Raw genomic sequence first — 27,477 nt, 5'->3', positions numbered from 1 at the left:
GACTTCTCCCCAAATGAATAAAATCTTGGGCTATGGAACAGTGCTCAGAACAAAGAAGGGCAAGAGTCATACTGTGCTCTACCATGACTGAAATATGGTGCTTGCTTCTGGGACACTCATCCTAAGAAAACACTGTTAATGTGAGCAAGTCCAGGATAATTCGACCAGAATGACAAATTTAAGTCAAATGAAATACAGTTGAAGGAACTACAATGTAGCAAGCATGTTACCTCTAGCTATATATAGTTAACATCTGCTAATGTGTACTGGAGCCCGGACACTAATCTAGAAGTTTTCAGCCATAATTCATTGAACCCTCAAAATAATTTTGACATAGCTTTTGTTATTATCACTTCTGTTTTACAGATAAAGAAACTGAGACACGGAGTGGTTATATCATGCTTCCCGGGGTCACATAGTCACAAACTCTGAAAGTTTGGCTCCTATTTTAAATTGGAACAAGAAATTAGAAGAGGAATTATATACATTATTTGGCTACAGAAGAAAAAAAGTAAACCAGAGAGAATGTTCCAGAAGAGCACAATTGGATTCCATCTCAAAAAAGAATATTGTTTTACAATATCTCAAAAGAATTTTGCTGAGTTCTCTATTAGTAGAAGCTTTCAGTCAGGCATATTTTTGAGGGATTTGCTGCATTGGAGCAGTGTAGGCTAATATGATCTACATGTTTCCTTCTGTTTCCTTGAGCTCATCGGTGTCAGCATGGTCCCATATTGATGGGGTGGAATGTGAGCATTTATCTCCCTGGAATCTTGAGGTATGTGTAGAAAAATCTAGATTAACTAGAGCAAAATTTACAGAACACTAAATTAATCAAAAGATATTGCTACATTACGCTTTTCAAAGATAGAGGTGATTTTTTGTAAAGATTTTATTTATTTATTTAACAGAGAGAGAGAGCACAAGCAGGGGGAGTGGCAGACAGAGACAGAGGGAGAAGCAGACTCCTCACTGAGCAGAGAGCCCAATGTGGGGCTGGATCCCAGGACACTGGGATCATGACCTGAGCTGAAGGCAGACACTTAACCAACTCAGCCACCCAAGCACCCCGACAGAGGTGATATTTTTAAAAAGTATTTTAATATAAAGGATAAATGAATCCTTTCATCCATAAGAACATACATCCAGACTATAGAGTACTTACCATATGTAACGCTTTATCTGATCCCATCTTTAGTTGTCTATTGCTCATTCCATTTAATTATGAGAAAATTTAGGCTCAGAAAATTTAAGCGATGACCAAATTTCCACAACTGGGAAGGGGCAGAACAAGGCCTGTAACATGGATTTATCAAACCTTGCTTCCCCCAGCATACTCTATTCCTTCCCCAGGAAAATCAAGTGGTTGGATATAGTTCACAAATAATTTCAATAACATGGTTTTCGTCCTTGTTTCTTCAGTCATTCCCTCAACAAACATCACTGGCCACTCGTTTCACTTAGGGCCAGCATAGTGTCGTTGGTGGTGAGGAACACAAAGATTAAAAAAGAAACAAAATGAAAAACATTGTCCTAGCTTGGAGGGGCTCAGTGTTGAGTAGGGAGACAGATTTGGAAACAGATCATTGCAATCCAGTGAGAGAAACGAAGAGTCAACTTGCCTGGAATGTACATTCTTTTCATCTTCCTATTAACTGGGTCTTCCTGTAATCAACATCCATGTTTAGTCAACAAATGTTTGAGCATCGACTCTGTGCCAGACATGGTGCTAGGCATTCTGGAAACAGAGAACAAAACACCAGACCTGCTCCCTGCCCTCACAGAGGTTACAGTCACTTGGTTTCGGGCACTCTGGCCAGGCTCTTCTTGAGATTTCCATGTAGGGAGCTAGAGAACATGGAGACACATCTTACTTGAAAGTTAGGCTAGAAGTTGATGAAAAAGACAAAAATAGAATACAAACAAAATTAGTATTGAAAATAGCTATACTGGACATGACATACTGTATCTCAAAGCATCCAGAATGGCCACTTTTGTTCTTTCCCCCGGTGTTGTAACAAACCACTTTTTATTTGTTTTTATTTGTGTGTCTCCAGCCATGCTCACTCCAGAGCCTGCCCTCGGGACCCCAAGCTACAGAGAGATGTGAGAGCTGCGTTGGGTAAAGCAGGAGATGAGAAGAGCATTCTCAAGCACCAAAAGGGCCTGGTAGAATGGAGAGGAGTTCATGCCCTTGAAGTGATGGGGTGAACTTTGAAGGGAAGGCAAAAAGAACAGGAGATAAGATCATTAACCGAGAGCCCAAGTCCTAACCACTGAGCAGAGCTAAGCATCAGTGCCAATCTGGCAAAGGACATGGGCAGGGTTGAACCATGAGGTAGGGAAGGCATGGGAGCCATAAGGAAACCCTTGAGCTTTGCTTTCTCCTCACTTACCTCTCCGAAAGTTTGTGAGTGAGACCTCCCATTTTTATTGGGGGAAGAGAGAGTAAGATGGAGAAAGGTTCTTATATCTGAATTTCTCTTGGGAGAGCAATGTATATAATTGCATGAAGAACATATCAAGAAGCTCTGTGGTTTTGAAGGGAGAGTTCCCCGAATCATACCCCATCAACAAAAGATGAATGCTAAGTGTGGCGCAAATGCCAGGAAGAATAACTGGTTTTGCTCCTGAGAGGGCGGTTCAGTGGGTCTGAGGACAGAGGGAAGGGAGAAGAGGGAAAGAGGCAGCTGTGCAGTCCAGGGAGCCCCGTGTTGCTGACAGCGACCTCCCCAGACCCGACTGCTGCTTCCGTAAAATTCCATAAAATCACAAAATGCTTGGTGTGGGCAGATCTCTTGAAGAACCTCCTGAGGAGGCCACATTTTGGGTCAGGGATGATTTGGGGTAAAACAGATTTAGTCCACATGGACAATTAGATAGGGAGCCTACTCACTGATAAGCTTAGGACTTTCATGACCTCTGCCCTGAACTTCAGACTCATATACCTAATTGCCTCCACAATATCTTCACTTGGATGACCAAAAATCACCTTCAACCCACCAAAATCTCTTCCCCGTCAGAGGAGACGTTTCTACCGTTCAATGGGCTGCCCAGGCCACACTCTTGGGATCTTTCTCACTCCTTTTCCTGTGCTTCCATTTTCAAATCCATCAGCAAGTCCTGTCGGCCCCGCCTTGAAAATATATCTCAAATCTTCCAACTCTCAACCACCTCTACCCCTGCTAATCTTGTTGAGTTCCTGTCACTTCAGAGGATGACAGCAGCAACCTCCTAACTGGTTTCTCCGATTCTGTGTTTGCCTAAGTATAGTTTATTCTCCTCACAGAGTAATCTTTAAGAAATGCAATCTTGTGCTCCAAGTCATCCGATGACTTGGCGAAGTCCTTACAAAAGCCGTACAATTCTCTGTGACCTGGCCACCAACTTCATTGTCCACTCCTCTCCCTTACCTGGCGTTCCTGCTGCTCTTTGAAGTTGACAGGGACACTTTGTGTTTGCTGTACCCGGGTCTGCACCATTAGCAAAGAGTGAGGCTGGGACTCTAACCTGGGCCGTGGAACTCCAGAGCCATTGCTCTTAAACCACTGCCACTTGCCAACCCCACAGCCCATATCACACTACCCAATAATGTAGTATTTATCTTCTTGTTTCCTTGGGGTCTTTTGCCCCCACTAAAAAATACAAATTTCATAAGGGCAAGGACTTTGTGTGTTTTGCTCATCATACTGTGCCTGGCACATAATTGGTGCTCTATAAATATTTGTGGAAGGAATGAAGCCTTAGCTGATATCCATATATAATGGCTGACAGTGAGGCGCTTTTTATGCATCGTCCGCTAGTCTTCATAGCAACCTCATCAAAAGGTCAGTATTATGTTCTTCATTTTAATGAAGAGGGAACTGTGGCTTGAAGAGGTTAACTGTTTGCCCCACGTTACACAGCTAGGAAGTGGAAGAGCAGGGATTTGAACTAGGATCTGTTCACCCTCAGAGCCTAAGCTCTTAACCCTTGGGCTATGTTTTTCCTACTACCCTAAACTTCTTCTTTCTCTTCTCCATGTGTCACAAGTTACACCAAGGAAATAATTAATAATTAAATAATTAATATGTTTGAAGAACTCAGAAAGACCTTAAGAAAACAAAAATGCCATGGTATAAAGCATTAAACTTTTTATAACTGGGTAGTACCTGTTAAGACATGTGGTCTCTTCCTCTATTTTAGAGATAAATTTGAGGTGCACAGAAGTTGAATGGGTGTCTAAGGCCCCCAAACTCCATGATGTTGACAAAAGACACCTGAGTAAGGAATTGGGAACTCTTCTGGTGAGTAACTGTGTATTATGGGTTGAATTATATCCTCCCTCAGATTTTTATGTTGAAGTCCTAACCCCCAGTACCTCAGAATGTGACTTTATTTGGAAATAGATGCAATTAGTTTATTAGATGTAATTAGTTAAAATGAGGTCATACTGGAGTAGGGTGGGTCCTTAACCCAATATGACTGGTGTCCTTAGAGAAAGGGGAAATTTGGATGCAGACATACAAACACAGAGAACGCCACATAAACATGAAGGAAGAGATTAGGGTGCTGCATCTACAAGCCAAGAATGTCAAAGGTTGCCCCCAAATTGTCAGAAGTTAGGGGAGAGGCATGAACAGATTCTCATAGCCCTCAGAAGGAACTGTCCCTGACCCCACCATAACCTTGCCCAGGACTGTGAGATAGTAAATTTCCACTGTTTAACACCCCCAACTCCCTCAATCTCCCCACTCCGGTTTGTAATACTAGTTTATGACGGCTCTACAACACTAATACACTGTGTGATCTCAGGCAGGTCACTGGCCATGTCTGAGCCTCAGTTCCTTTATTTATAAAAGTAAAGGGGTAGGGCGCCTGGGTGGCTCAGTTGGTTAAGCAACTGCCTTCGGCTCGGGTCATGATCCTGGAGTCCCGGGATCGAGTCCTGCGTCGGGCTCCCTGCTCAGCAGGGAATCTGCTTCTCCCTCTGACCCTCCCCCCTCTCATGTTCTCTCTCTATATATCATTCTCTCTCTCAAATAAATAAATATAAATAAATAAATCTTTAAAAAAAAAGAAATCAAAGAAGAGGATCAACAAATTAAAAAAAAAAAAAGTAAAGGGGTAGACCAGATGATCTCTGAGGAATCTTTGGTTCTAAAATTACATGGCTTCCTTATTCCAGGACTCAGAAACCAACACCTTTTTAAAAATTAATTAATTAATTAATTAATTTAAGAGAGAGAGAATCTCAGACTCCCAGCTGGACACAGAGCCTGATGCAGGGCTCAATCTCATGATCCTGAGATCATGACCTGAGCCAAAATCAAGAGTCAGACACTTAACTGAGCCACCCAGGTGCCCCTTCCAACACCTTTTTTTTTTTTTTTTTTTTGGTTTAAAAGGCTTTAAGCATGGGGTTGCATTTTACCCTTGCATAAAACCACTTGATTCAGTTCAGTTTGACAAATGTATATTTGTTCTAGATATTGGATTGGGCATTGGAGATTCAACAGGAAATAAGATCCAGCTTCTGAATTCAATGAGTTATAGTCTTTTGGAAAAGACATAAACCCAACTTCAACATATAGCAGGTGTTAATAATTATAATATTTCTCAGAACTTTACGTATATCAACTCATGTAATTCTTGCATAATCTGCTATAATCTCGGTATTACTATAATTATCTTTATTCTACAGATGATAAAGCTGAGGCACAGGAGAGTTAAGTGACTTGCCCAAGGTTACACAGCTAATTACACAGGTAAAGCACAGGATGTTCTAGGGGCTCAAGTAAGAGGCTTTATCCCAACCTTGGGGATCAGGGAAACTTCCTGTAGGAGGACACCTGATCCAAATCTTGAGGAATGTGGGAGAGAACCAGCTTGGAGAATTCTTCACAAGGGGTACAGGATGCATAAAATGTGGGTTTATAAAGGGAATTTGCTAGCTTTCCTGCCCCACCTGGGTTTTACAGGTTTTAAAGCTCATGATCATTGATTTAATCAATCACTAAGACACGAGCTCGGGCTCGGAGAAGTAGCAATGGAATGGTGGAAAAGGCCTGGAATTATTACCTCCACCTGACAAATTAATAATACCCATTTTGCTGAAGCCCAAAGAGTAGGTGAATTGTCTAAAGTCGCATGGTTAGTAAATGGAGGAGATAGGATTTAAACCCAGGCCACTTGGCTCCAGAATCCATGCAATAAACCACCCTCCTTCACTTGAACTCCATTAGGCTTTGTTCAGTGGACAAGAACTTCCCAGACTTCCAACTCTTGTCAAAATAAGCCTGTGGGAAAAGGTGAAGGGAAGGCCATCTTGTGGAACTCTTGACATTTCCTGACTCTGTAAGTCAGTCTTAGGCTCCTACACATTTTGTTAAGTACTAAACTATCATACTCAGCCTTGGTTAAGATGCCATAGTAATTTCTGCTTCTGCAGTAGTTCCCTGCCACTAGGAACACTGATATGCCATCATAGATAAGAGAATGGTTACACTTATGGCCTATGTTATAGAACCAGATGATTAACTTTCTTTTAGATTTATCTTCATCGTGGTTTTCCTGAGAACATAATTATGATTTTGTGGTTTGCAAGGCAGACGGTGAGCAATACAGCAGACTGCAAGCTCCTGGACTATAGAGCTCTGTCTTACTCATCTCTGATGCCCGGTCTCATCTCTGTACCTGAACCAGCACCTGGCCATGGTGGGTGGACAATATCTGAAGACAGTCATAGCGAAAGAAAGTTGTTGTGGCCTGAATGTTTGTGTCCCTTCCCAAATTCATCTGTTGAAATTCTAACTCCCAAAGATGATGGTAATAGGAAGAGAGGCCTTTGGGAGGTGTTTAAGTCATGAGGGTGGGGGCTTCATGAATGGGATTACTGCCTTATAATAAAAGGGTCCAGAGAGATCTCTAGCCCTTTCCACCAAGTGAGGAGTCTATCAGTTATGATCCAGGAAGTGGGCCCTCACCAGAATGTGACTATGCTGGTACCTTAATCTTAGACTTGCCAGCCTCGGGAATTGTGAGAAATAAATTCTTGTTGTTTTTAAGCTGCCCAGTCTGTGGTGCTTTATTAGAGAAGTCTGAACGGACTGATAAAAGCCTTAGCTCCAAGCATGACTCTCTCTTCAGGAGCAATAGCTCTCCACTCAAATTGCACCTGGGGAAAATTTTAAAAATCTGGTTCCTGGGGCTCTTGGGAATTCAAACAGAATCTAGGAGTGTGGGTGGGACCCAAACATTAATATTTAAAAAAAATTTATTCTCCAGGTGATTCTTATTTGCAGCAAGGATTAAAAACCATTTCCCTGTAGAAAACATACCTGCACATATTTATAAATATTTATAGCTGTAGACTTTATAAAAGTCACACCTGTGACTATGCTAACCAATTCACTTTTGTCACTTAATCTGTAAGAGCTCAGGGATGGAGGTGGAATCAGAAATCAGGGATGGTAGCTAAGTGCCGTAAACATTAGCTCTGCAACGGGCAGGCAGACTAGTTCTGCAATGTTGGCTCATCTTGTCTTTGTAAAGAAATTCAGTAATTTTAGTTTCTTGAGTGGAATTCTTCTAGAGGAGACCCACTTACTAGTTCACAAACATTTCCCTGTGGTTAAAATGTTACATGTTATCCGCTGATTCTTGTTTGTGGCCTTTCACCACACACACACACACACACACACACACACACACATTTCTTAGGATAACATTTTTTATTTAATTTTAGTTTTTTTAAGATTTTATTTATTTATTTGACAGAGAAAGACACAGCGAGAGAGGGAACACAAGCAGGGGGGTAGGAGAGGGAGAGGCAGGCTTCCCGTGGAACAGGGAGCCCAATGCGGGACTCGATCCCAGGACCCTGGGATCATGACCTGAGCCAAAGGCAGACGCTTAAAGATTGAGCCACCCAGGCGCCCCAGAATAACAGTTTTTGAAGCTGATTTTAAAACTTCAACAGAGCATTTAAGTATTCTACCTATGAAATTTATAAAGCTCTTTCCAGAAAGAAAAGCATAACCGTATGATTAATAGGAGACTCCATGAATCATCGAAAAGACCAGGAACCAGTGCTCTGTCAATGGTGCTTGAAGATGACTCTTTGGACCTCAGATTCTTCATGTGTCAAATGAATCTGTGGAACCATTTGACTACATGAAGCTAATGTTCTGTGATGCTGTGATTCATTTTTCTGGAGGACCCAGCCAAGTCGGAGATTCCCTTGGTTTATCTAGTGGATTAAACGTTTCAGATTCTTACAGTAGTTTTGTTTGCTTTTCTTTAACCACCTCCCGCATCACTGAGATGTGTGGATATTTGCTAAGAACATGTGAAACGTTCCAAGCTAGGGGACTTTTTGGACACAGATTCTGAAACTTCAGTTGAGAGGATGGCCAGGCAAAGTGGTTGGTTTTCTTTGTGGGGTAGGGTAGAAGAGAAGAGAAAGAAATATCTGCTTTTAATAGGTCAGAACTAACCACAAAATAATTGGGCCTATGGTCTAATCTAATCATGCTTTTGTTTATTCATTTCATATAAAAGTCTCTTACGAATGCATCAGAGCACAATATATAATAATAATAATACTATAACATACATTGTGAGAAACTTTTGAAAACAATAAAATGTCCACCTGAAATAATGCAGTGTTCATAGACATACAAACCCATTGGTCATGCACATTTGTGCCATTTCTTTAACTAGTGAGTTACAATGCTGAACTGAAAGCTTGGAATATATTTTACAAATGGGAGACTGAAGCCAATAAAAGGCCTAACAAGTGTTATCAGAAGCTTCACATTTGCATAATTTACTACATCAGTTCACATTTTATTATAAAATTCACATTGTTTTATTGGGGTTTTTTTTGTAATTAATTGGAACATGACATTCCTGCTTAATGGCGGGCAGGAGGCTTTTGCTTCAAAATCAGTAGTTTGGGAACACTTAGAAGAACATCTGTGAGCAAATGTAGTGTTGCTGTTTAAACCAAAGCCACAATGAGAGTAGAACCCAGTTATAACCCAACTCATGCGGACACAGATTTGGATAGAACATGGGTGAAAACTACATCCCCTTGCCCCCTACCCCTATCAAACTATACAAAAGTAAAAGCTCAGTATAAACCATTTAGTATTGAATGTGAGAATCCTATTTCCAAAACTGGTTCACAAAGGGGTTGTGCAGTATGAGCAACTCAGGGAAGAGGGCAGACCTTCTGAATAAAAGCCCACAGATGTCCTCACCGGGGAGGGGGTCGTATGTCTCTCTTAAGCGACGTCCAGGTTATATAATACACCATACAAAACGTTACAAGAAAAGTCGCAACTCTTAGGCAGAGTTTTCTACACAAATGTAACACCACCATTGGCAGGCAATGTTAGATATATAAATTAATAACTTACAAAACATTACATTATATACATGAAGTAATAAATATACTGTTATAAACAGAAATGGAGGTGTTAGCGCAGAAGGCAGTGCGAGAGAAAGACGGCAGCATCAAATTGAAAACGGTGTGTCACTGGGTAGAGAGCGAGGTGGGAGGGGACAGGATGGGGGCGTGTGCAGCGCCCAGCGGCTCAGGGCTACGGGACACAACATGGCGCACTGCCACATCGAGCTGAATTTTACACAGACCGTTACTGGGAATGACACGACTACTCCTTCCTACCTCTTAGTCTGTTCACTTTTATTCTGTTTGCAGCAAAAAAAGTGAAGTTCTAAGAGGAGAAAAACATACTGCTGTAAGCAGGCAGACAGAGATAAGTTATACGGGCAACTGTGAAGCTGGATGGGACCATAGGGGAAGGAAGTAGAATGTGGTTAGAAGCGTATCCTTTCTATTTGCAAAAGTAACTGTAGTAAAGTGAAAGATATTGCCCAAGAATGAAGGAAGACCATTTTCTTTCCTTTTTTTTTTTCCCAGAAAGAGTCAAAAAAGTTTATGTCAACTTTGAATGCTTATCTGTGTAGAAGTTGATACTAAACTCTAGGTATTCAACAGGCATTTTAAAGACGTGAAAATGTTTTACAAAAAAGGCACACAGGTTGGCAGACAAGGGGACAGGTGAGCAGATTCATAAATGAAGTTATTAATCAGTCAGTTCAGTCACTAGAGGGGACAGATTCCCAAAACTTAGTGCAGAAAAAAATCTCTCAGTTTTGTGTCTTCCATTTTCAAGCCATTTACTCAGGATCTGACCTTGGCCTCCAGTACCAGGTAAAGTTTCAGCTCTCCACTAAGCTTGCAAACAAGGCAAGTCAACCGTGGAATTTTCTGAACTGCTGTTTGCTTCATGGTCTCGCATTCTGGCTCCCAACTCAAGTAACTGGAAAGGCCACATGGCCCTTGTCCCGTGCAGGCCTACGCCCCCATGATGGGCTGGCCCTACCATCCAGCTGGCATGCTTGTCAAAGGTGGAATGTTCATCTCCACACGGAGAAGGCAATTATGTGTCAATCGGGGACTTGTCTTCTGCCCCAGCATCTCCATCAGTCTCTCCTAGCGAATCCCTATGGTCAGGGTCGATCACGCAAAGTGTCTTTGTGCTGCTGAAATAATTGTGACCCTCTCCCTCTTTGTCAGGGCCTTCGGAATCCTCCTCCTCAAGGGTCAGTTCAAACTGAAACTTCTCCATCAGACCCTGACAGTCTCTGTTCTGCTCGTCCAGCGGTGGGGAGGGACTCTGGGGTATCATGCTCTGGTACCAGTTCCTGTTATCTTCTAACGTATCCAGAATGTCCTGGGCATCAGGCTGCACCAGATCTGCCCAGGTCTCCCACAGTGGATGCACGATGTAGTCAATGAAACCGACCTGGAAAAAAATAAGGTTACATGTCAATTATTATGATGGGCTCTTGAAAACCAAACAAGTTGTTCTGGTTTCTAGGCAAAGAAAGAGGCAAAACAAGCTAAGAGAGATCAATAGTGATGGATTCCCCTATTTCAGCACATACTATACGGTACACCATGCCCTGGATGTAATATATACATTATTGCTCTTACATCCGCAAAGTAAGTATTGTTACCCACCCTTTACAAAGGAGGAAGCTAAGACTCATTGAGATGAAATATCTTGTCAGAGATCACAGAGCCGGTAAGTGGTAGAGTTGGGACTTTGACCCAGCTCCATCTGATTCCAAAGCCTGTGTTTTTCTCACTATAACTGACAACTTTTCCTCTTCTGTGTGCCAGATAAGAAGTCTGGATGTAACTCTGGTTGGGAATGACTTTGTCACTACTTGGATTCTGTGAGTCATTCTCTGAAGAAGGAAGCTCCAGGTCTAATGAGTTCTGACTCAAGATTCTTTCCCTGATAAATTTAAAATATGCTGCCATTCCAAAATGAAGAGGAGACAGCCCCTGATGACCCTGAAATTTCTCAAGTTCCGTGGAATGCTTTTGTTTGTAGATGACTTTGGTAAAACATCTGAATATACACCCAGCGCCTAAACAAACAAATCTCCCCTCTGTGGACATGTCTGCAATTGTCTTAGATCCACAGGGTACAGTCACTTCCATCAGGAGAAAGGAGGGAAAATAAAAACAATTAAGCAGTTCCTTTGCTAGTGTTCCTGTGAATAAATACGAGGCTTATGGCTCTGTTATGGTTTACACAGGGGCTATGCATCCTGCATGAGCTGGCTCTGTGGCCTTATGCTGACCTCTCCATTGTCGGACAAACAGGAAACACTGGGGGTGGGAGCAGGTTGTGAAAAAGAATAGGCACTAGTTGAATGAGGGAATGGAATTCCCCTGTCCTGGTCTGGGGGACTGGAGAGATGCTGGGTCCGGATTCAGAGGTAAATGAGCAAGAGCAACATATACACGTCCATGGGACATGATACGGCTCTCTTTCCACACTGCTGGAAACCTTTCCTTTTTTTTTTTTTTTTTAAAGATTTTATTTATTTATTTGACAGAGAGAGAGAGAGAGACAGCGAGAGAGGGAACACAAGCAGGGGGAGAGGGAGAGAGAGAAGCAGGCTTCCCGCCGAGCAGGGAGCCCGATGCGGGGCTCGATCCCAGGACCCTGGGATCATGACCTGAGCTGAAGGCAGTCGCTTAACCAACTGAGCCACCCAGGCGCCCCTGGAAACCTTTCCTTTAACAACATTCTGGTTTTTGGCAAATCATTTAATACATCAAAGTTCATATGTGACTCTTTTATATCTATATCTACCTGTACCTATATATTTATATCTCTCATCGATCGATCGATCGATCCATCTGTCACCTATCTATTGACCTATCTATCGTCTATCTTCTCCTCCCTGATGCTTCCCTAGTCTTAACATAACTCACACCGAAGTGAGGGACATCTCTGAGCTGCACTGGAACTTGACTGCAGATGATTCAGATATTTCTCTTGCTTCCACCCACTCCCTTTTCCTTCTTTATGTGTATTTAATGGATTTGAGAGACTATTTTCAAGGTGTTTTCCAGGGACCTGAAAAAACAAGCTCAAGGCAATGGAGAAAATGGAATGAGATGAACACCGTGCAATCATTTCTTTTCTTCATTTGCTTTGCTTCTACTAAATGCTCAGAACTTTTTTGAACAGTAGCCTCTAGTTGCTTATTTACTGGGCCCCGGGACGAGAGAGCTCCACAAATCCTAAGAGCACCTAGTCAAGGGCTTTATTGCCAGATGACTCAGACAATGCTTGCCAGAGCCCATCTGCGGGAAACACCAGAATGGACCATGATGTCATGGCAACAGGGAGACCTGCTACAGTGATGGAGAGGGAAGAGCTCTGGGCGGAGGGCAGCTGGGTCACTTGGGAGCTGGTGAAATGAGCCAAGGGGACAGCTTCTCCACCTGATGCATGGGGAAAATAGCTGTTGTGTCTATCTCACAAAGCTGTGTGGGGGTTCAAATAGGACAAGTTCTGGAAAAATGTGTGGAAAACCGCATAGAACACCATATAAATATACATCACTGTTGATAATAATTGGGCATTATTTTAATTAATTAATTAACTAATTGTTCAAATTAAGGCTTTAGGGGATTTGAATTGGCCCTGACAACTCAATGTTAGCATGCATTTTTATAGCATATTAGACTTTCAGAGCACTTTCACAGATTTTAAACTCATTTGACTGAGTTTTTAAAAAAAAACAATAAAATAATAACTGCAAGGGCACTTGGGTGGCTCAGTCAGCTAAGCATCTGCCTTGGGCTCAGGTCATGATCCCAGGGTCCTGGGATCGAGCCCCGCATCGGGCTCCCTGCTCAGCGGGAAGCCTGCCTCTCCCTCTCCCACAACCCCCGCTTGTGTTTCCTCTCTAGCTGTCTCTCTCTCTCTGTCAAATAAATAAATCTTTAAAATAATAACTGCAAGGGTACTTTCCATTGATATTATAAGTATATGTAAGTTTGGGGGTAGCAGGTAGCGGGGAAAGAAGATAAACACTAACTAAAAGCCCTCCTCACGCTTTTGTGATAAAGACCTGGAATAGCCTATAGACCCTCTCAATCAGGACTATATGTTGCCCTGAAAAAAAATAACATTTCAGCAGGCCCTGAAGCCTTTGTACGGCTATCGATACTTTCCAGTATTAGCTAGAAGTATCTGAGGCATTTCTGCATACCCCCGCCTCGCATATTGTCCCCAGTCCTCAGCACATAGGGTATTTGTAGCTTTGGACACAACCCAAAGATGTCAGCGTGTCCTCAGAGGTAGAGAAGCAACCTTGGAAGGGGACACAGGAAAGGGCGTCGACCGTGAGGTAGAAGAGGTATGCAGAATGAGATTCACCCTCGGCCGTGCACTTGATTATGGAGAGACAACAGACAGAGGGTGGAGGAAGCCAGGATGAAGAGTTGAGCTCCTGGATAAGGACAGGGGTAAGAGAGATCTGGAGGGACGGGCAGGAGGCAGCAGCTCTGATTTCAGTCAGCGGGATTTGCTAAGGTCATAGGCAACTCTCTAAACTGCTTGAGAATACAGAGACCAGACTTCGATGAGTTTCTGAGTATGGTTTTGCCTCCACCCTGTGAAATTGAGTGTAATGGAGAAGGCAAATGAGTCAGAAGTAGAATGGAACTAAATGGGTCGTTGCTTCCTTATAACCTCAGGAATTAGCTAGAACCCTCCAGTTCCACAACCAGCAGAGCTCACAGAAACTTTGAAAATTTCATATTAGATACCTGGGATTTTTCCACAGAAGCCGTGTGCTTGTCGCACATTGGGCTAATCTCCATTCCCCTCTCCCGCTCTTTGTCTCCCTGCTGGAAAAATTCCTCCATGATGCGGTCTGTCCACTGCCGATACAATTCCAAGGACTTGGTGGGGTTGCTGAGGTCTGCACAGTGTACCATGTTGCGGAGGACCTGGAATCATCAAGTTTTGAGAATCCCATAAAAGACAGTGTAAATACTACCAGAACATCTCAGGCCTCTTGTACTAGTACATTTGGTACCAAACCCAGGAACATTTTAGTTGCATTATAATTGTGGTGTGTGCACCAAAAAATGGTATTACAGTGACGCTGGCCAGACTTGCTTATTTACCATTACAGGAGTCCTGCAAGGGAAAATGGGTGTCTTCTCAGATTGACAGTCATTGAATGTAAAAATTGGAAGGGACATTAGAGGTCAAATGCTACCATCGTTTCCCTTTCCCAGTTTGGAAAAAATGCGAAGAATTACTCAAAGTAGATGTCTTCATATTTTCCACTTGTGGAAAGAGACCAGCTGATGGCAGTTTGTATAATCAAAACAGACCTAACAGTCTTCAAGTCAATGGGATTTATATCCAAACACGAGCTTTGGGGACCAGCAGTCACGTATCCCCTATTACAAATGAATTTTGCCATTTATTTTTAGAACTCAGCAATTCAATAAATAGGGTTATGTTTTTCTTCATAAATTCAAGGATAAACTTGAATGTCCATTTTCCTCAGCTTGTTCTGAAAATAAGCCCAAGTTGTAATAATAACCAGATATAAGACTAACTGAACCAATGTTTGTTTTCATTTTTTAAACTGTTGTTTGGTTTAGTTTGGTTTGGCTTTGTGGTAAATCAAAGGCTTTCATCAAATACCTGTATACGATCCGTGTAGTTGTCCAGGAGAAGAACACCTGAACTTGTAACTTTCTTTGTTTCTACCATTGTCTTCAGATCTGCCAGCAGGCTCATATGTTTGGACATATCCGTTGCTAACACCTAGGGTAAAAGGAAAATGAAACTCTCAGGAAACTCACTTTATCAGAGAGAATGGTGTTTCTCCTCCTGAGAAGGGAAAGGTAAGTGAGGGATGTCGAAAGGAAGTCTTACCATGTCGATAACCATTTTCCTGAGCGTCTGGCGTTGCTTCTTGCTGAGATTCTGGAAGATGTCACAGTGTTCTTCCTGCAGCAGTTTGAAACCCACAGCAAGGTGATGGTTTTCCAGCACAGATTCATCATTATACATCAAAGCGAGTTCTGAATCTGATAAACAAGGAAAAATGATGACTTAATAAGGAAGGGCTAATAATTCCAACATTGGCATGACTTCAGTGTGAAATCAGATCCAATTCTCTCCAAATGATGTCAGGAACCAAGATCCACATGTCATTTCTCATCAGAGAAACAGTTTCCCTCTTCAAGGGGGAGTAGTCAGTTTCCAAGCAAAACATGCTTGTCGTAGATATTGGTGCATAAGCTTTCTCTTTGACTAAAATTCATGGTATTTTAAAATCCTTTTTCTTCTTCATTTCACATGAAGAATTTAACATTAGGTAAGTGCATTTCCAAGAAACTAAGCCCTATTTTTATCTCAGTTTGTAATTTCCTTTATGTCTTCACACATTTTGTGCTTTGGGAAGGAATAAACGGACAATGCCACTAAACTTTATCATATGTATTAGCATTTTCAAACTATTTCACTTTTTTATAGATTCCCCAGTCCTGTCACTTGTGACCGTTTAATTTTTCAAAGATGATAATAGTGTTGAGTGTGAAGTTTTGTTTTATCCAAATAACTTAGCTCTTTGGAGCTTTCTACAAATATGGCAACAAAACATCAATAATGTTTTACAACAATCTTGATGTCAGAGTTTCTGTCCTCTGGCCCTATATGTCAGAAATAGTAACATCTGTACCTAAATGACAGCTTCCAGCCTGCCGTTCATACAGAAGAATCACAGACATCTTTTGTTAGGCAGAGCCCTGGTCTGCACTGGAGAATGTGGTCAACAAATTCCAGAAGGAACATTTCCTCTTAATAAAGAATAATAGCCAAGTGATGGTGATAGGTTACTCCTTGCAGATGTTGTCACTCATATACCATTGTTTTAACTGTGTTCTTCGTGTTACATCCTCAGAATACGTGGTGGGATATATGAAGTCATTTCAGCACTCCTGCCCTGTTCACCCTGTAATCGATCCCAGATCTGCAAACTGGCTTTCTATGTTCTAGTGTTGTCGGTGGCTGTAACAGAAAGACCACTTTTTTTCTGTGTGAAGCTACCTGGCCAGTATATAGGTTGATATGTGACACACACCATGCCCGCTGATATAATCCAATAGCTAAGTAGTTGCCTGAAGTTTATATTCTTTCAGTAGAAGAACAAGGTTAAAAATGAATCTACACCACATCTAGATCATTCAGATATTCTGATGATAAAGTAGGACAGGGACTCTTTTATAGCAAGGAGCTCAAACATTTCTATAAAACCATCAGCACTTGATGTTAATGATGACCACAAGTGTATAGTCAATATACTCAGAAGAAAAAGTACTGAGAATTTTAGCATTTAGAAAGAGTGCACTGAGAAAAGTCATGGATTTTCAGTAGTGTGGATACTAAACATTTTCAGCATGACAAAAGCACTGAGATTTTTAGCATTTAGAAATAGTGCACTAACAGAAAAATCATGGATTTTCATTAGCATGGATACTGAACATTTTCAGCATGACAAAATCACTGAGTATAGCTTGGGATCCTAAGGCTGGACCAGCACTAAATGCCACTGAGGTCATCTTCCTTACTATAGACCAAGCATTCCAGTGCTTTCTTTGGAGTCTTATTTCTTTTTGGAGGTTCCCATGCTCATTTAGGCCTGTCTCCTCAGTAGAGAGGGACACCAGTTGGTCACCATGTTCTATGTGAGAATCCTGCATAACACTGAAAAGCATTATCACGTTATCCCCAGGCCTTTCCTTGTCCTTACTGAATAATCCCACATCTGCTAGTCTTTCCTCATGTATTGTATTTTCCAAATGTTGAGTACTTTTTATGGCTCCCCTCTGACCCTTTCCAAGTTCTCCATGCAGCTCAAGAATTATGTTGCCAGACTGGACACAGTATCCAGGAAAGGTCTGACCAGCTTGAGTGGAATGGAAGGATTACCTCATTATTACCCTTATTATCATCCATAATGAAGACATTAGGGGGGAAAAAATGAAGCAACGAATCATACAATTATCTCAAATGACTGTTCTAGTAGTGAACTCACTTGTGTTGATGAGAAACTGGTTGGAGACTCCAGGGTGATCAACGTCATGGATAGCAGCTGCAAAAATGGCGGCCAGAATTTCCAAATCGGTGAAGACGGCCTGCAGAACAAAACAAGCACATTTAACTCCATGTCCCATTGGCCTACCCTGCTTGTTCAATTTCATATTAAAGTATCCCATTTCATTCTTGTTGGGAGAAGGGCTGTTTGCTGATGTGGTATAATGTCTCAATGCACTAATTAAATGTAGATTCTATCCATCAGCATAAGGTCTAATGTGAAAGGGGTGATGGCGGAAGCCCATGCCCACATCGAGCTTATCGGAAGGCATCAGCACCATGCTCATGATGAGTGATCAGGTGCGGCCTGATGTTTGTTTCTTGGATAAGTTGTACGGCAGAATGGTGCTTATGTAACACAAGCACGTACAAGTCAAAAAAGCAAGTCAGACTGGCTCTGTGCTGAGATATAACAACATTCACGTTTTCAGGCTGAGTAACTTAAAGAAGAAAGGCTAAATTCCAAACTCCTAAGACTGGCAATAAATTATTTCCCAAAGCTAAATTTGTAGTGTGGTCAGAAGCTTTCATATATTCATTCATTCATCCACTCCTTCAATTCCTATACGCTAAATGTTTACTATGGGCAAGATCTGAGAACTTTCCTGAGAAGTGAAACCTAACGCCTCACTGCTCCACTCCTTCAGGCCATGTTGCGAAGCCTCTTTTGCCCCCATCTGTACACAATCACTTAAACCTAGCACTTGTGTAGATAAACATTCTTTCTGACTAGAAGGTCTTTCTCTGGCTGTAGTGTCTGTCCTAATCCTCTGTGATTGCTTCCGTCTTCTAATCCTTCAAATGCCAGCTCAGTGTCCACCTCTCCCATGAAGGCTAACTGCTCAAGGACACGTCGAGCTCGCCCTTTTCTAAACACGTGTGGCCCCCAGGGGTCAATTTCTGGCTACACAATAGGTATCCTATCAGTAACAGAGGGTAGCTGATGAAGAGCGTTGACCCACTCTATGATCCTTAGACAGAACATACAAATAATACTGTTTCTCTCCTTCAGGGGATAAAACAGCCTCAGCTCCATCTCACTTTCCTGTCCTCTTGGATTTCTTTTCTCAAGAAATACGAAACCCAAACAATAGAGTTGTGGCCAGTTTAATCTTTCTTCACCTTCCAAACTGAACCTGTGAATACGGTGGGGCTGGGTAGGGGTTGGCAAGTCCCCTTCTGTAGTGAGCCTACACATTTTGGAAGAACCTGACTACCGTTGCTGTATGTCAAAGAAGAATATGGGCTGCTGGGCACATTGCTGCTAACATTGGCGCATGGAAATGCATTAATCTACTAAGGAAGGAGTCACAGCCACCTTCTAGCAAGATGTCTAGCAAAATGGAACACCGTTCCCCTTTGCTTCAGCATTATTAATTCTAGATATTCAGTTACTTTTTCTTCAACCCATAGAATCAGTTTTATGAATTCTTAGGAGACTAAGCCTATGGATGCTTATTCCCAACAGGAATTATATAGGACATTTTATATTATATTTCTGTGCTATCCTTCACAGTGTTTGGGATGGTGTAGGCAGTTAAGATCAGTATATGCATACTGAGGATAAACTACATACTAGATGCTGAACTGGACACTTATTAGATAATGGAGAGGCAAAGAAAAATAAAGCACCCTGGGAGCACCTAGGTGGCTTATCTGGTTAAGCGTCTGCCTCTTGATTTCCGCTCATGTCATGATCTCAGGATCATGAAACTGAGCCCCGTGTCAGGCTCTGCGCTCAGTGGGGAGTCTGCTTGAGATTCTCTCTCCCCCTCTGCCCCTACCCCCACTTGTGCCCACTCTCTCTCTCTCAAATAAATAAATCTTAAAAAAATAAAGCACCCTGTTAATTACTTGATGATTCAACAATCTCAATCGTAAGAGACATAAAGAGAGGGTTACTCTGATATTCGAAAGCAGTGTAAGTAGAAATGCCGTTCATTTTTATTAGCAACGCAATTTATGGATGCTACAAGTAATAAAGAACCAGTTCAAACATGTGCAATTATTTCTGTAAATATGTTACATGTTGTATAGCGCTTTGTAAAAGAGGATGGGCAGGTATGCAAAACACATCATAACTACTCACATCTAATGCTGGCGTAGAAAGAAGAACATGGGTTGACTGGGCTACATCAGCAGCGTGTAGGCTGTTATGGTACGCCACATCAGAATGGTAATGGTCTTCTAAAGTCATCATGTAGGTTACAAATGTATCAGATGAGATTTTGAATGTCTTTAGGAGGTCTCTCTCCTATGTAGTAAAATGGATTAGAAAATAAATAAGTCGATGTCCAAAAATGAGGAAAAAGTCCTATCAGGAAAGTAGACTGGGATGGAAAAAAATCATCAAGAGCCATCGAATTCAATAAGCAATACTCTCTTCTGTTCACTCACCTGGAATATGGCATACATGATACATGTGAGGGGCCTGTTGTGTGAATATCCAGCCACATTGAAGATGTTAAGGCCCCATTTGTTCAGGTCTTCCAGCTCCTGTAATCAAAATTAGAGGAATTTAGGAATAAGGCCAGTTTTGTTAGCATGCCTCATTATTTTTATTTTGTTTTTGGACAATGGCTGTCTAAGACTTTAGAGTATGTATTTAGAGTGTTCTAGTTGCATCAAGATTTGAAAATGGAATGGCTTAGGAGGTTGGGTGTCCTCTTCATTTTAGTTACAAGTTCTGTATTTTTTTTTTTTCCAGAAAAGAGAGAGTGTGTGTCTAACATATAGATTTAGTTGCTGACCTGTATTTGCCGCATATCAGTCCTCAACCAAGTGGCATTCAGAGGTAGCTGCAAGTGGCTAGGGGTCCCTCTAGCTCCATTTCCCTGTCTCTCTTCTTCATGGATCACTGGCCCAGTAGCTAACAGCTAGAAAACCATCCTAGGGGAACTCCTTTGCCCTTTGGTTATTATCACAAAGGGCCAGGTCGGGGAGACTCAGTTGCTAGAATGTGCGGAAGTCAACCCTAATTTAATGTAAAAGGTCATGAAGAATGCCAACCATGGATTATTCTATCTTAGAGCTCTTGGGCCACAGATAGACCTGGGAGAAACATTATTCAGCCCTGCATTGTGGGATTATTCCACGATTATCTGGTTAAAGGAGTCATTTATTCCATTCTGAATTCTTGCCCAGAATAAGGGATCTAGGCTCTCCCCAGAGACCTGCCCCTTGCTCTAATTGCATCTCTCAGAAAGCCTCACTGAATGTCTGTTTGCTCATCTTCTATTGTCACAAGCGTGCAAGGACCCTCTGGTTACCTAAGGCGGCCCCCTAGGGGAACGTGTGAATTCTTTCTGTGCCTTCCTCCACTGGTAGGGTTTGGGCTCTGAGTCAGTGCTGTCGACCTCTCTCATTTCTTCTCTAGCTCTGCCAATCAGTGCAGATTTTCCAACTAGTCCTTGGCATAGAGTCCCGGATCTGTCCTCTGGGACAATTCATTCCTGTCTCCTGGCTGCCCTGTGGCTTCTCGCAGGGTGCCTTTGGTAGGATTCTCATTCATGGGGAACTTCCATTTACAAATCCAACTCTGAATAAAAAAATACAGCTCCTTTGTTGTGGAAAGGGTCTTGAATTTGGTGCTCAGCAATGGACAAAGCGGCCACACCAGGTTTCTTATCATATAATTTAATCGAAAAGCAACAATGATCACTGCTTTTTTCTAGTAGATAATTTTGAGCAGCCACCTGACGTGCCATAGAGCAAAGAGCTGCACGCACACGTGAACGCCCCCCACCCGCCGGCTCAGACAAACCTTGGCCAGATGGTCTTCGTTTTCCGTGTTGACTCCAAAGCGTGAGATGCTTGTATTGTTCAAGCTTGAACTATGCATTAGTTTTTTCACACCGCTTATCTGTGTCATGAGCTGTTGCTTTTTCTTCTTCTCTCGGTCTTTCTGGGTAGGAGATGGAATCTCCACATCATTCTGCTTGTCTGCAACAAGGGAAAACATTTTTCAGCCCCTGTGTGCCAGTGAGAACCCACTGCAATCCAGTATCCAGAACAACTTCCAAAGTCCTGTGATGGGTTTTACATCTTATAAAGGACTGTCCTACATTATCTCACTTGATCTCCAGGACCATCCCGTGAGGTTGATGGGAGAAATAGGAGAATTTTTTTGCTTCTTTTTATTGCTAAATAAACTGAGGCCTAAAGGAGTGAAATAAGTTGTCCGAGCAGGACAGGTAGGACTCAATACTCCACCTTCTATCTGCAGCGTAGTTTAGAATTACGCTTCTATATTTTCAAGGTAGGGCATCAATATGTATATGTAGATGTTTTTAATTAAATAACTTATATGTCTGTATAATAGAAAACATTCATGCAGCCAGGCCCAGGTTAATAAAAATAGGCTTTATGTTCTACTCTTTTTGTCATATTTGTATTTTTTTTAATTAAAAAAAAAATCCAAACAACTTTAACTGGATATAACTTATCATTTCAGTTTAGATGAGCCATCTGTAAGTTAGAGAAATAAATGGTTTGTAACCTTCAAACAATGACTTTTTTTTTTTAATTTTTTATTGTTATGTTAATCACCATATATTACATCATTAGTTTTTGGTGCAGTGTTCCATGATTCATTGTTTGTTCATAACACCCAGTGCTCCATGCAGAACGTGCCCTCCTCAATACCCATCACCAGGCTAACCCATCCCCCCACCCCCCTCCCCTCTAGAACCCTCAGTTTGTTTTTCAGAGTCCATCATCTCTCATGGTTCGTCTCCCCCTCTGACATACTCCCCTTTTCTTCCTCTCCTGTTATCTTCTTTTTCTTTTTTCTTAAAATATGTTGCATTATTTGTTTCAGAAGTACAGATCTGTGATTCAACAGTCTTGCACAATTCACAGCGCTCACCGTAGCACATACCCTCCCCAATGTCTATCACCCAGCCACCCCATCCCTCCCACCCCCAACCACTCCAGTAACACTCAGTTTCTTTCCTGAGATTAAGAATTCCTCATATCAGTGAGGTCATGTGATACATGTCTTTCTCTGATTGACTTATTTCACTCAGCATAACACCCTCCAGTTCCATCCACGTCGTTGCAAATGGCAAGATCTCATTCCTTTTGATGGCTGCATAATATTCCATTGTGTATATATACCACATCTTCTTTATCCATTCATCTGTCGATGGGCATCTTGGCTCTTTCCACAGTTTGGCTATGGTGGACATTGCTGCTATAAACATTGGGGTACACGTACCCCTTCGGGTCCCTACATTTGTATCTTTGTGGTAAATACCCAGTAGTGCAATTGCTGGATCGAACGGTAGCTCTAATTTCAACTGTTTGAGGAACCTCCATACTGTTTTCCAGAGGGGTTGCACCAGCTTGCATTCCCACCAACAGTGTAGGAGGGTTCCCCTTTCTCCACATCCCCGCCAACATCTGTCGTTCCCTGACTTGTTAATTTTAGCCATTCTGACGGGTGTGAGGTGGTATCTCATTGAGGTTTTGATTTGGATTTCCCTGATGCCAAGCGATGTTGAGCACTTTTTCATGTGTCTGTTGGCCATTTGGATGTCTTCTTTGGAGAAATGTCTGTTCATGTCTTCTGCCCATTTCTTGATTGGATTATTTGTTCTTTGGGTGTTGAGTTTGATAAGTTCTTTATAGATTTTGGATACTAGCCCTTTATCTGATATGTCATTTGCAAATATTTTCTCCCATTCTGTCGGTTGTCTTTTGGTTTTGTGGACTGTTTCTTTTGCTGTGCAAAAGCTTTTTATCTTGATGAAATCCCAATAGTTCATTTTTGCCCTGGCTTCCCGTGCCTTTGGCGATGTTTCTAGGAAGAAGTTGCTGCGGCTAAGGTCGAAAAGGTTGCTACCTGTGTTCTCCTTTAGGATTTGGATGGACTCCTGTCTCACGTTTAGGTCTTTCAACCATTTGGAGTCTATTTTTGTGTGTGGTGTAAGGAAATGGTCCAGTTTCATTCTTCTGCATGTGGCTGTCCAATTTTCCCAACACCATTTGTTGAAGAGACTGTCTTTTTGCCATTGGACATTCTTTCCTGCTTTGTCAAAAATAAGTTGACCATAAAGTTGAGGGTCCATTTCTGGGCTCTCAATTCTGTTCCATTGATCTATGTGTCTGTTTTTGTGCCAGTACCATACTGTCTTGATGATGACAGCTTTGTAATAGAGCTGGAAGTCCGGAATTGTGATGCCGCCAGCTTTGCTTTTCTTTTTCAGTATTCCTCTGGCTATTCTGGGTCTCTTCTGGTTCCATACAAATTTTAGGATTATTTGTTCCATTTCTTTGAAAAAAGTGGATGGTATTTTGATGGGGATTGCATTGAATGTGTAGATTGCTCTAGGTAGCATTGACATCTTCACAATGTTGATTCTCCCAATCCATGAGCATGGAACGTTTTTCCATTTCTTTGTGTCTTCTTCAATTTCTTTCCTGAGTATTTTATAGTTTTCTGAGTACAGATCCTTTGCCTCTTTGGTTAGATTTATTCCTAGGTATCTAATCGTTTTGGGTGCAATTGTAAATGGGATAGACTCCTTGATTTGTCTCTCTTCTGTCTTGTTGTTGGTGTATAGGAATGCCACTGATTTCTGTGCATTGATTTTATAGCCTGCTACTTTACTGAATTCCTGTATGAGTTCTAGCAGTTTTGGGGTGGAGTCTTTTGGGTTTTCCACAAACAATGACTTTAAGCCTTGGCTTATTACCACCATTTGAGGTTCAGAGGAAAAGTATATCAGTTTTACTTCATGCTTTATTTTATTCATTCTAATTAATAATAAACAATAACTCTCACTTGTCACAGGCATTAAATTGATTAAAACATTTATGCTTATTAAATATGTATGCTGATCTCATTTAATCATTTAAAACATTCTGCTACGACAAGGTAATGGCAGAGCTGTGATTAGCGACGAAAACATCTACCTTCTCATGGAGGTTCTCCCCTCTGTATCAGGCTATTAAAAATATCAGCAACCAAATATCCCATTTCACTTCACGGGAGGCTTTATCTTGAGTACTTCTGAAACATGCATTAACTCTTTCAGGCCCCAGGGATGACTGTGAGTGCCCGGAGGCAATCATTTATTAAACTGCTTTAACAGCTACTTCACTGAACCCTGTGGCTGAAAGAGTTAAGGCAGCTCTCAGAAGTTCCTACGCGTATCTCTGCTTATTACAGTAAAAATTAGGACAAAGACGACTTCTCCATTAGAAAATGACATGTTTCCAGATGCCATGCTGGGACCTAGACTAGTTGCTTTCAACTCTTGCAAGATGATGGCATAGGTCACATGTTTTCCCCAGAGACCTCCACCTGCTCTTAGGGCCCTGCGGACAACGCGTCAAAGCAAAGCAAGCACAGGGAGACAGAAGCAGCTCCCTGGCTGGACACCTCAGTACCTGGAGCAAGGCTATTCTCTATCCCTAGCATCCCTGTGTTCTCTTTAGGTGCCCGCAAGCTCTGAGCCGCATCAGTCTATAACTTTTGCCTGGTGAGGAATTTTAGTGGTCATTTCAATTAGTTTAGGGGTTTCCAACCTGCCTCAGCATCAGAAGCACCCAGGGAACTTTAGAAAAACACAGATTTATGAGCCCCACCCAGTCCTACTGAATCAGTATGTTTCAAAAAGCTTCCTAAATGACGCTGATGATCAGCGCCAGGTTCGGGAACCAATAATAATCCCACACTCTCACTTTTCAGATGAAGTCAGCAATTTGTCCAAGCTCAAAGGGCAACTTACTCAACAGATATTTATTTTGCAATTACTCAGTTCCAGACACAGTGACTTAATAGCAGAGAACCCAGGCCTCGAGGTTCCTGTTAAAAATTTCTTTCTGGTCTCACAATCTCTGGCAAAAAACACTATATATTATATTGTTTCTGACACTACTTTTCTCTCTGTCACTTCACTCGTAATAATTGTAACTTTCTGCTAAAACGAAAGGTCACAGAGCCCCTGTCTTTCCTGACTCCGTTCTTCACCATCCCAAAGTCTGGTTATCTAAGAGGCTATCAGATTCCCCTAGGCCACTGCAGATAGAGAAACCTCTAGTGGGCCTAGCAGCTTTGCCCCATGTTAACTAAAGATTCCTTGCATCAGCCAGTAATTGAGCTGAACCACTACTGTGTCTGGAACATTACAGTAAAGAAGAAAGCCATTATTCACAGACAGCACCAATTTGACATTAATGGGTGTTTCCCTATACAGGCAGGCACTGAAACAACTGATGGGCTTCCCTATTCTGAATTTCCTCTGTTAAAAGCGTAGCCAGGGCGTTGCGGAAATAACCTGAAACAGACTCAAAGAATCGCCATAAACACTTAGTGAATTTACATTCCCAGAATGGTTATAATACAGTGGGGAAATAGTAGGCCAGCATAAATCAAAGAAACAAACAAAAGAAACCAAATGCAAAATATGGTCACGTCAAAACTCTGTTAATGGCCTAATTTGAAGTGCTTTTCTTACTAGAGCACAGCGTTTAATCATGCAGACTTTCTAAATTCTTTCTCCTTGCATCTTTGAAATTCTATGTTTTAGCTTTTGAGACGTAGTCGGGGATTTACAAGAATGAGTCTTCTCTGTTTGTAAAAATACTTACCAAATTATAATATCATATCTAAATGTCTTGCTCTGCCTATGCTCCCTTCCTGCAGATCCTGCTTCACTTCTTCCTGGGCCAGCAACCTGGAGCTCATTTTCATGTAAGAGCATCAATAAGTGGTTGCTTTGGTAAATGGACTCTTGCCTGCCTTTCAACTTGTCCATCTAGACACCATCCTCTTAGATGGAAACAGCACAAGTTTCCCAGCTCCTTGGAGTAAGGGATTCCCTCCTTTCTGGATGACACATTTTAACGTTCAATGACTCTTATTGCAAAAATGCTCTTTAATTTTAACTTAAAGCACTAAGGTCTTCCCATTTTTTGCTCACTGAGATGGTTGCCGTGCTCTGGCAAAATTCTTTTATATTACTGGGAAAGGTTAAAAACATATTTTATTTCTAGGTCCAACAATCATGATTCCTAAAGACTTTTCTCCAAAAGAATATAGCTGTTACTTGAATGTCCTTTAATGTGATTTTCTTCTATATGGTCTGAGTTTCTAACAACCTTCTTTCCTAGTTAAAGAAGTAACAGGGTATTTAGGTCTGGGAATCAAGAGAGCAAAACCTTAGTTCTGGCTCAAGGACATAGTAGCCAAGTAATTTTGATTAGGTTACTTTGCCCTTCTGGGCCTGTTTCCTCTCCCATAAAATGAGGGAATTGGATGACAAGGCCATTAAAGTCCTTCGTGGATCTGACAGTTTATAAAGAAGGCTTCATTCATGCTTCCCTAGGAATATTCCTCCAGAATATTCACCCCACAAAATAGGATTAAGAGTTCCATGTCTTACATTTGCAGTTTGGAGGCAAGGTCTTGTTTGTTTGTTTGCTTTTTAGGATTATCCAATTGCAAACCTACAGCCTATTCTAGAGAATCCAGATTGCTGGGGATGTCTTAGCAAAACTGATCAACTCAGTCCGTATCAGAGTCATAGTGCTCTCCTTGTACAGATGAAGTAACTGAAGTATCTTTTGTTGATATGAGGGATTTTTTTTCTCCCTCTATTTTTCCAAGAATATTTAAAATTTTAATCTAATCTGTTTGATCAGGACTGCCTTGTGCACACACACACACACACACACACACACACACACACACACACCCTCCTAAGGCTGAGTCTCTAAGAATTGAGATTCTAACACGTTCCCCAACAACCTGTTCTTGATAATTTAACTTTTGGAATAACGAGAAGCCAAAAGATTGGTTTTCCTCAAGACATGTGCCAAACAGCAAATGAAATATTCAAGAGAGCGTTGATGTTCGCCTGTTCTTGAGATACACAGTGTTGACCCTGAGAGCTCATCTTTATTATCTTATCAGCTTTCTCACTTAATAGCTTATGATGATAAAAAAGAGATCAGTATGCTA

The 27,477-nt window shown here is 41.7% G+C and overlaps 2 protein-coding genes across 42 annotated transcripts in view; one reads left to right on the top strand and one right to left on the bottom strand.

Annotated features, from left to right (window-relative positions):
- The window catches only part of LOC113936584, a 28,073-nt gene extending 16,135 nt beyond the window's left edge, over positions 1–11,938 (top strand). For 3 of the 34 annotated variants that reach the window (XR_003524298.2, XR_003524296.2, XR_003524304.2), the window contains 3 exons: positions 367–778; positions 2,058–4,286; positions 5,469–7,774. Coding sequence is in view for 6 of the 34 variants with exons in the window: in XM_027619997.1 (XP_027475798.1) it covers positions 4,186–4,286; positions 6,591–6,848 (359 nt within the window). In the remaining 28 variants the exon portion in view is untranslated. Of the gene's footprint in view, positions 1–366; positions 779–911; positions 965–1,025; positions 1,079–2,057; positions 4,287–5,468; positions 7,775–8,034; positions 8,348–11,197 lie in introns of those variants that run through there. The other 31 variants (XM_027619997.1, XM_027619980.1, XR_003524314.2 and 28 more) reach the window with 30 other exon arrangements.
- PDE4B (phosphodiesterase 4B) overlaps positions 8,500–27,477 on the bottom strand; it is a 520,481-nt gene continuing 501,503 nt past the window's right edge. For all 8 annotated transcript variants that reach the window (XM_027619904.2, XM_027619913.2, XM_027619965.2 and 5 more), the window contains 8 exons: positions 21,271–21,449; positions 19,905–20,003; positions 19,597–19,761; positions 17,449–17,548; positions 15,285–15,439; positions 15,051–15,173; positions 14,156–14,338; positions 8,500–10,817 (listed from right to left, as the gene is read on the bottom strand). In XM_027619904.2, coding sequence (XP_027475705.1) covers positions 10,452–10,817; positions 14,156–14,338; positions 15,051–15,173; positions 15,285–15,439; positions 17,449–17,548; positions 19,597–19,761; positions 19,905–20,003; positions 21,271–21,449 — 1,370 coding nt within the window. In that variant the 3' untranslated portion in view covers positions 8,500–10,451. The remainder of the gene's footprint in view (positions 10,818–14,155; positions 14,339–15,050; positions 15,174–15,284; positions 15,440–17,448; positions 17,549–19,596; positions 19,762–19,904; positions 20,004–21,270; positions 21,450–27,477) is intronic.

This window comes from Zalophus californianus, chromosome 4 (assembly GCF_009762305.2).
Source record: "Zalophus californianus isolate mZalCal1 chromosome 4, mZalCal1.pri.v2, whole genome shotgun sequence".
Classification (NCBI taxonomy): Eukaryota; Metazoa; Chordata; class Mammalia; order Carnivora; family Otariidae; genus Zalophus; species Zalophus californianus.
This window is presented reverse-complemented; position numbering and strand designations above follow the sequence as displayed.